Source organism: Triticum dicoccoides, chromosome 1B (assembly GCF_002162155.2).
Source record: "Triticum dicoccoides isolate Atlit2015 ecotype Zavitan chromosome 1B, WEW_v2.0, whole genome shotgun sequence".
Lineage (NCBI taxonomy): Eukaryota > Viridiplantae > Streptophyta > Magnoliopsida > Poales > Poaceae > Triticum > Triticum dicoccoides.
This window is the reverse complement of record NC_041381.1, coordinates 106,354,034-106,363,912: the sequence shown is the minus strand read 5'-3', so window position 1 is coordinate 106,363,912 and position 9,879 is coordinate 106,354,034. Positions and strand designations below refer to the sequence as shown.

Below are 9,879 nucleotides of genomic sequence, written 5' to 3'. Positions count from 1 at the left end.
AGAGCTCATCGCCGCGGTATGGTGTGCTCTTGCTCGAACGGCGGAGGCTGGAAGGAGAGAAAGCAAGATGAGGCGAGGGAGCGGGGAAGAAGGGCGTGCGAGCTATGCCGCTCCGCTTCCCCCCGCCTACTTATAGCCCTGCGGGCTGAGAAGCCGAGGGGGCGGGCGTGGGATTAACTGCGCCCGATGCCCCACGCCGCCCTACGATTTACCCCACGAAGTTACTGCGCGCGGTAACGACGTGGGAAAACCAACCGTCCACGGCCGCAACGGATCCGTTCGTATGCCGAGGCGCGGTAGTGGCGGGCCCCTCCTGATGGCCCGTCCCGTCGTGCGCGTGGGCAGGCAGACTGTTCTCCCCACGTGGCATCACGTGATAGGACCGCCCTGATGGCAGCGGGGAAGCGTATCAGGCACGCCGCCTGGTTTCCCACCACGACTTTCGAGCTGCGGCTACTCATTAAACCTCCGACTTTCGACAGTCGGCCCAAGGGAAGACGGCAGCCGAGTCCCAGAGTCTGCACTTTGAAGATTGAAACTGCTGAAACCCCACAATGCAGCGACCGTAGGGCTTCACCAGCTTCGGGGACTACTATCGGAGTAATGGGCCACGGGTAGGCTAACCCGAGCCCCAGGACATTTCAAGACATCGGGGTAGGCCGCGCCCCTCAGGCCGAGTCCCAGGAGCGACTCCAAAATATGCCGAGTCCCAGACGGCGACTCCCAGATAAGCCGACTCCAAGCTGGCGACCTCCAGAGAGACCGACTATGGAGAGTCGGCCCAAGACTCCTCCCTCATCTCGAAGTACGACGCGGGGTACGGTCACGGCATGGCCGTTCCCCCCTGCTTACGAAGGGCCGGCATGGCTACAGTGAGCCGTATCGCTGGAAGATCTCCGGCGAGATACGGCACTGTTGCCACGCCTGCCCTGACCTCAGCCACAGTGCGCAGTACACTGTGCCCACGACGCCGGCCTGTACGACCCAAAGGCGGCGGGGCCGCCTGTCAGTGGGTAGGCCGAAGGCGGCCTGGGCAACCCGAAGACGGACATGTGGGAGTCGGCCTCCCTAGAGTCGGCCGACTCCTCCCAGGGCCCACGAGCCATTAACCAGATAAGATGGGGAATGGCGATAGTGATCGCCCGATAGACGGCGACACTATTGCCACGACCCGATGACCGATCCTGCGTCATCAGGAGTGCCGCTACAGTATCAAGCCTGTCTGCGGGACCCGCCAGTCGACGGGCCCCAGAAGCCGGCGGGAAGGACGGCGGCCTAAAAGACAGACGGCTGGGACCCGTGCCCAGCCGGATTACTATTTTACCCCCGGGGGGTAGGCCTATATAAACCCCCTGGGGCACCCATGCAAAGGGTTCGGACCTAAAGAGAGATAGACCAGATAGCACGGGGAGAGGAGAGCTAGCCCTGCCCTCTCCTGCCTCTTGAAACAGCTCTAGGAGCACCATTGTAGCCACGTTGCTTTAGTGATCATGCGGGGACCCCACAGAGCAGCAGTAGGGGTGTTATCTCCTAGGAGAGCCCTGAAGCTGGGTAAGTTCCGCCGGCGTGCATGTCTTCGCCTCATCCCGCTTCCAGGCACCGGCGACGTTCTACTCGCTCCCACCATGATAAGCCATCCTTTGGCATATGTCGTACCCAACCCCCGACAATTTTTGCATTGTGTCTACTGTAATGTAACTTTTCCATGGCTTAATCCACTAATATAAATTGATAGCTTCATCAAAACAAGCAAACTATGCATCAAAAACAGAATCTGTGAAAAACAGAACAGTCTGTAGCAATCTGAACATTCACCATACTTCTGGTACCCCAAAAATTCTACCAAAATTAGGAAAACTAAACAATTTGTACATCAAGACAGTGCAAAAGGAATCAGAACCATTTGACCTTCTAGTTAAAAGTGTAAAATCGCGCACTACAGCCAAAGTTTCTGTCTTGCACCGTACAAACCAACAAGCATTGTAAACATCCTAAAGGCAAACCTTGGCACATTATTTTTATAATACAATGAAATTGTACAAGGGGATAATTATTTTTGTTGAAAAGTTTCTGTAATCAAGATTCACAAAGTTTCCGTGAGCATGAACAAAGTTCAAGGAGCTCTCCCACTTCAACAATGCTTGTCTCTCTCACTTTCACTTTCCTTTTGAAAAGTTTTGGGTTCCCCTCTTTATATTTTTTGTTTTTAAACTATATAAAATTACTAAACATAAATAAATGACTCTCTAAAACTTCCGGGTTGTCTCCCTGGCAGCGCTTTCTTTAAAGCCATTAAGCTAGGCACATAGTGCTCAAGTAATGGATCCACCCGGATCCCAAGGTATATCAAAGCCAATTTTAATTAACAATGATTTATAATTTAGTAGTGATCACAAAGTAACATATATCATGCAACAACGAAGTCTAACTCTCTTTCTATGCATTGGCATGTCATAAAATAACAATTCGTGCACACATAGTAAAGGCCAATGCATAGTTAAACAGTTTCTTGCAATTCTATCATATTGGAAACATAGAGAGGTGGAGATATAGTTCCTCTCTCATAATAATTGCAAGTAGGAGCAGCAAGCACATGCATATCACATTCATCAAAATTATCATGTGGAATGATAAAAGGCATCCCATCAATATAATCCTTACTAAGCACAAACTTCTCCGATATAGTGTAGTTTGGAGAATTCAAAAAGATAATAGGACTATCATGTGTGGGTGTAATAGCAACAATTTCATGTTTAACATAAGGAAATATAGCAAGTTCATCTCCATAAGCATCATTCATATTCGCATCTTGGCCACAAGCATAGCAAGCATCATCAAAAAGGGATATTTCAAGAGAATCAACGAGATCATAGCAATTATCATAGCAATCACCCTTCGGTAAGCACGAAGGGGAATTAAACAATGTATGAGTTGAAGAGTTACTCTCATTAGAAGGTGGGCACAGGTAGCTAATCCGCTCTTCCTTCTTTTGTTCTTCGCTCTCCTCATCATCTTTTTCATTCAATGAGCTCACAGTTTCATCAATTTCTTCTTCCATAGACTCCTGCAAAATATTAGTCTCTTCTTGGACAGCAGAGACTTTCTCAATAAATGCATCAATATTTGAATTGTATTCATAATTCTTATAACAATATTTAAGTATAGAAAAATTTTCAGGTCTATAAACTGAATCATCAAAATCATCAAACTCTTTAAACATAGATTCAATCTCATAAGCACCCATAAAAGCAACAAATTCTTCTATTTGTTCCACATCATAGTAATCATATACACCATTAGCATAAGAAGCTAAGGTTTTATTATCATTGAATTTGCATGAAAAGGGAAGGTGTGGAGCCTTCATCCTAGAGCAACAAGTATAACCATGTATCAAGCATAGTTGACGAGCATACCAATGTAATATATGAATTTGATCCCATAATAGGTTCCCTTTTTGTGTCAAGCGATAATCCCTAAAGTATTCACGTTGATCCAATGTTCCCATAACAAAGTTGAATGGGGTTTTCTCAGGATTATCAAAGTAGTACATAATTTCTGTCACATAACGAGCATCGAGGGTTTTAGGAGGTTCCCCATCTCCATGAGTAGCAAGTACACCTAATTTTTTTGGTATTTCGTGTTCCATATCCATAACTAGAGATAGAGAACAACTAAGAACAATAAATAAAAATTACTTAGTGATAAAGCAAACAAGCACACACGAGAATATTCACCCCACGCTATGACTCCCCGGCAACGGCGTGAGAAAAAGGTCTTGATAACCCACAAGTGTAGCCTCTTTCGATAAGTAAGAGTGTCGAACCCGACGAGGAGCTAAAGGTAGAATAAATATTCTCTCAAGCCCTATCTGCCACTGATATAACTCTATGCACGCTTTAGTGTTCGCTTTACCTAGAACAAGTATGAAATTAGAAGTACTTTGTAGGTGTTGTAGGATAGGTTTGCAAGATAATAAAGAGCACGTAAATATAAACTAGGGGCTATTTAGATAAAGAAGCAATAAAGTAAATATAGCGAGTGTGGAAAAGTGGTGGTAGAAGTTGTGAAATTGTCCCTAAGCAATTGACTACTTTACTAGACCGATAGCAAGTTTTATGTGGGAGAGGCATAAGCTAACATACTTTCTCTTCTTGGATCATATGCACTTATGATTGGAACTCTAGCAAGCATCCGCAACTACTAAAGATCATTAAGGTAAAAACCAACCATAGCATTAAAGTATCAAGTCCCCTTTATCCCATACGCAACAACCCCCTTACTCGGGTTTATGCTTCTGTCACTCAAGCAACCCACTATAAGCGAATCATGAACGTATTGCAACACCCTACAGCGGGAATTCCTCACGCTTGCGGGACACGGAGGGCACAATAGGACAGCAACATAACCACAAGCAAATTAAACCAATCATAGCAATTCATCAATCACCGATAGGACAACAAAAATCTACTCAGACATTATAAGATGGCAACACATCATTGGATAATAATATGAAGCATAAAGCACCATGTTCAAGTAGAGGGTACAACGGGTTGCGGGAGAGTGGACCGCTGAATATAGAAGGGGGGAAGGTGATGGAGATGTTGGTGAAGATGATGGAGGTGTTGGTGAAGATCGCGGTGATGATGATGGCCCCCAGCAGCATTCCAGCGCCCCCGGAAGCAAGGGGAAGAGAGCCCCCCCTTCTTCTTCTTCTTCTTCCTTGACCTTCTCCCTAGATGGGAGAAGGGTTTCCCCTCTGGTCCTTGGCTCCCATGGCTTGGGAGGGGCGCGAGCCCCTCCGAGATTGGATCTATCTCTCTATCTTTCTCTGTTTCTGCGTTCTGGGATTCTGCCCTGGCACCGTTTCTTTTATATCCGGAGATCCGTAACTCCGATTGGATTGAAACCTTCGCCTAGATTGTTTTCCAAAAATTAGCTTTCTTGCGGCCAAAGAAGGGCATCAACTGCCTTACGAGGGGCCCAGGAGGGTGGGGGCACGCCCACCTGGAGTGGGCGTGGGCCCCTATCTCGTGGCCACCTCGTGCACCGTCTCGCGTTGATTTTACTTCCCCAAAATCACAAAAATTCCAAAATAATTCTCTGTCCGTTTTTATCCCATTTGGACTCCGTTTGATATGGGGTTTCTGCGAAACATAAAACATGCAATAGACAGGAACTGGCACTGGGCACTGGATCAATATGTTAGTCCGAAAAAATAATATAAAAAGTTGCCAAAAGTATATGAAAGTTGAATAATATTGGCATGGAACAATCAAAAATTATAGATACGACAGAGACATATCAGCTGGTCTTCAGGCGTCGGTCGTCCGCTGAGGGTCGGTCGTCCGCTCGCTGTGAGAGGCCGGTCATCCAATGTCATCTGGACGTCCGCTCGCTGGAGCTTCTTCGGTAGTTCCTCTTCTTGTTCCTCGCGCTTGGTGTCCTTGCCATCTTGCCCAATGCTCCTAGCTGATTCATGGCCTTCCTCCTTGTTCCTGGACATGCATAACACACATGTTTGAGGTAGTAGCCATGTCTCACATGTGGAAAGTGATGGTTCGGAGAGGAGCGAGTTCAACTTGTGTCCCATGGCGTATAGTCGAGGTCTCATCTTATGTATCCTTGGGTCATGGGGAGTGGTCGAAGTGGACATGGGGATGATCGTAGGATGCTCCGCATCACTTGTACTAATTCATACTCATCCTCCTCGCGAGGTAATCCATCACAAAGCAGGAGTAGGGTCTTACACCGCAAGGTGGCCCGAACCTGGGTAAATCATCATGTCCTTCCTTCCTTCCCTCTCGCTCGAGCATGTCGGAGCATTGCCGTGAGGCAGTGAGCAGCGAGGCTTGACGAAGTGGTGTTCTTCATGCACACCCCAGAGTTCGAACCTCACTTTGGGGCCCCGGAGCCCCGATTCCGACAATTACCAAAAATGGCGAGATTGAAAGTGCAAATAATCCCGAGTGGTTTTAGTTATTCATAACAACATATAGCTCATTGAAATAATATCCATTCAAGATAAATATTTCAGGAGGTTCAATGATTGGCATGGCATGGACTAGAGATGTGGCCCCCTCAAAAAATGCTAACGATAAATATTGAAAAAAGCTCAAGACTCTTCATTTCTATTTTAGTGATCCAAGATCACATTGAGTTCATAGGAAAGCCAATACTACTGAAAGGGATGAGGTGTTGCTTAATGGTCTACTTACTCAAGTGCTTAGTGATATTGCTCCAAAACCCTCATCCACTTTCTCCATTCAAATATGTCCAAAACCCAAATACCAACTCGGCCCCACCGATTCTTTCTACTCGGACCCACCGAGTTCATTTGACATAGGCATTGCTAGAAACGCTAACAATTCGGTCACACCGATACGAATCTCGGTCTCACCGAGATGGCCTTGCAAATTCCTTGTGACTTGTTGTAATTATTTCGGTCTCACCGAAATGTTGCAATCGGTCTCACCGAGTTTTCCTGACAGATTCTTAGTTGCTTATTGCTTCATTTCGGTCCCACCGAGTTGATGCAATCGGTGCCACCGAGATGAAGTTTTCCCTAAGCCCTAGCACATTGGTCCCACCGAGTTGTTCCAGTCGGTCCCATCGATATTCCTAATGTTCATATTTTTTGAACTGATCGGTGCCACTGAGTTTACATATCGGCGCCACCCAGATGAGTTAAAAGTGTGTAACGGTTGGATTTTGTGTGGAGGCTATATATACCCCTCCACCTCGTCTTCATTCATGGAGAGAGCCATCAAAACGTGCCTACACTTCCATCATTCATTTTCTGAAAGAGAATCACCTGCTCATGTGTTGAGATAAAGAGATTCCATTCCAACCATTTTGAACCTTGATTTCTAGTCTTCCCAAGTTATTTTTCACTCAAATAATTCTTTCACCATAGTCAAATCTATGTGAGAGAGTTGAGTGTTGGAGAGACTATCATTTAAAGCACAAGAGCAAGGAGTTCATCATCAACACACCGCCTATTATCTTTTGGAGAGTGATGTCTCCTAAATTGGTTAGGTGTAACTTGGGAGCCTCCGACATGTTGTGGAGTTGAACCAAAAAGTTTATAAGGGCAAGATCATTTACTTCGTGAAGATCTACCCGAGTGAGGCAAGTCCCTCATGGGCGATGACCATGGTGGGATAAACAAGATTACTTCTTCGTGGACCCTTCGTGAGGGAGCCCTCCGTGGACTCGTGCAGCTGTTACCCTTCGTGGGTTGAAGTCTCCATCAACGTGGTATCAGAACCACGCCAAAAATCTTCGTGTCTCCATTGTGTTTGACTTCTCTAGACCCTTCCCTTTAACTTCATGTGTAATGTTTTACTTTCCGCTGCTATACTCTTAAAATTGCATGTGTAGGTTGATTGCTTGACTTGTACTAATTGCTAAAATCTGTCTACAACTAAAATTGGGAAAATGATAGACCTGGGCGCGATCGCGATGGATCGGACGGCTGTCGCAGGGTGGGCTCGTGAACGTGAAAAAGTGCAGCTGCACTTGCTAGAATTTGGGTTTAGACCCCCTTCGATTACGTCTTTTACTTTTAGACAATCCCCTCCTGATTACGTAATCCCGGAAGGGCGCCTTCAACTATTCTACACTATAGCTGGCCAAATGGGCCGTTCTTTTCGGGCCGGCCCGTGAGCACGCGCGACACGGCCCGCCTTGGGCCAGGCACGTCACGGTCTAAACGGGCCGGGCCTGGCACGCGGCACGCCCTGGGGCGTGCCTGGCCCTGGAGGCTGGGCACGCGGGCCGGCACGGCACGGCCCGATTACGTTTTTTTATTTTTTTTATACATCTATATATGGCCCAGTATATAAAAATAGGCTAAAAAACGCTCAATGCGGCAAATAACAGGCTGAAAATATGCGGCCCACCGTGCTAAACGGGCCAACGTGCCGGCCCGTTTACTAACTGGGCCGTGCCTGGGCCTGGGGGCGCAGCACGCGGGCCGGCACGGCATGGCCCGTATAGTAATCGTGCCCTGGCGGGCCGTGCCGGGCCAGGCACGATTACGATGGGCCGGGCCGTGCCGTGCCGGGCCGGCCCGTTTGGCCAGGTATATTCTACACCAGCTGGGCTCTCTCAGCGCTGGAGAGCGCACGCCGCGCCGCTCGCCTTCTCCCTCCGGCTAAACCCTAGCCCGACGCCACGCAGCAACTTTCTAGAACCTTCTCCACGATGGCGCTCCTCCGAGCCCTCCGGCGAGCCCTCCCGCCGCTCTACTCTCCGGCGGCGCCTCTTTCCCGGCGCGCCCCAGGTCCTCCTCCGCTCCCTTCCCGTCCACTCCGGCTCCTGGATCCGATCGGGTTCCGGCCCTTCTCCGCCGCGGCTGCCACCGCCACCGCCGTCGCGCGGGCGCCGGAAATGGGGGCCAGCCTCTTCAGAGGGCTCACGGAGACCAGGTTCCCCAAGCGGCGGCCGGGATTCGTGTCCCGGCGCAAGAGAGCCAGCCTGCGACCCAAAGGTACGGTGATCTCTGCCATTCGGCGTTTATTAGCAGTCTAAAGATGGCAACGATCTGCACAATTCGTTTTGGATTATCGCCATTTTAGTTGTGCGTCGCTGCTGTGCCGATTTATGCGATTCATTCGAGCTGCGCGCCGCTCTTGCAGTTTCAGTCTGGTTAACACTGCTGATGCTGCTGTTATTGGTTGGCAGGTCCGCACTACTGGGTGAAGTGCACGCCGGGGGAGCCTATCCCTTCGAGCCAGCCGAATAAGGGCAGTGTCCAGGGGAGGAAGGAGAAGAAGCGTATCAAGCAGCGCAAGGACTTTATCATGGTGTGCATTTTGTTCAGTTCCCTGCAATGCTTGTTTTAATTGTGTGTTGGCCTGTTGGGTGTATGCAAGGTTATTAAAATCTATCTGTGTCTTGGGAGTGGAAAAAGTATCAGGCCGATGAAATTCTGAGAACATAGGTACTTTTAACAGGTGGATGAAATCGTGAGAACGTAGGTAATTTTTTCATGCTATCGAGTAGTCCTAAATACCATGTTTGTAACGGAACTGGCTAATCATAGTTTAGGCGAGTCTGCCTTTTAAAAGTACCGTGATAATACCAACACCTACATTTCTAGTAAGTCACCATTCTATATGTTTCCTTGGTTTTGCTTTAACTTATTGCGTTCTTGTCATTGACTTGAAGCTGTTAGTTTCAACTGTTTCAGTACTCAATACTCTCACGCACCTTACCTTCTTACTTTATAAAAACAAACCTGTCTTTTCATAATGTAGTTCTATGTGAAACTTTTGTTACGATGTTCACTTATGCTCTGTCCATATGTCCAATTGATGACCCAGACCTGAATTCTCTATTTATGATTTTACTTACATTCATTTATCTTGCTTTGGCAGGCTGAAAAGAGGAAGCGCAAAGCACAATATTCTGTTGCTGTGAAGAGAAAGGAGGCAGAACGGACAGAGAGAAAGATGGCTGCCGTGGCAAGAGACCGGGCATGGGTGGAAAGGTTGGCAGAGTTGAAACAGATAGAGGCAGAGAAGAAAGCCACGATGGCTTAAGGAGCTCCTCTGGAAAATGGCAAGGCGTCTAACTTGTTTCTGCTGCTCCGTTTCGTCGCTATTTTTTCTTTCCTTTTCAGATAGCCTGAATATGTTCTGTGCAACAATTGTCAACAATGTCTCAACCCTTCTGTGTGGAACTCTGGCTGTACCCCTTTCCTTCAACAGCAATCCCAAAATTGCTGATTTTGTTTTAATACGGTGTTCCCAAATTTGTCTTCATTGTAATGAAACATCTGCTCTATGATGCATGTAGAATAAACCAAATGATCGTAGTTGTGTGCTGGTAATCAGAAATGACAAATGTGTGCAACCTTCTGTCACATTTGTGGCA

General features: G+C 47.6%; 1 protein-coding gene across 1 annotated transcript; it reads left to right on the top strand.

Moving 5' to 3' along the window:
• Positions 1-8,092: 8,092 nt before the first annotated feature.
• Positions 8,093-9,879, top strand: LOC119322202. The gene is made up of 3 exons (XM_037595699.1): positions 8,093-8,491; positions 8,686-8,807; positions 9,381-9,879. Exons 1-3 carry the CDS (start codon positions 8,206-8,208, stop codon positions 9,543-9,545), a joined length of 573 nt encoding a protein of 190 aa, XP_037451596.1. The 5' UTR covers positions 8,093-8,205; the 3' UTR covers positions 9,546-9,879.

Coding starts and splice junctions, on each gene's coding strand:
- LOC119322202 (XM_037595699.1), top strand. CDS start 8,206: ATGGCGCTCCTCCGAGCCCTCCGGCGAGCCCTCCCGCCGCTCTACTCT. Junction 8,492..8,685: donor AGCCAGCCTGCGACCCAAAG/GTACGGTGATCT, acceptor ATTGGTTGGCAG/GTCCGCACTACTGGGTGAAG. Junction 8,808..9,380: donor AGCGCAAGGACTTTATCATG/GTGTGCATTTTG, acceptor TTGCTTTGGCAG/GCTGAAAAGAGGAAGCGCAA.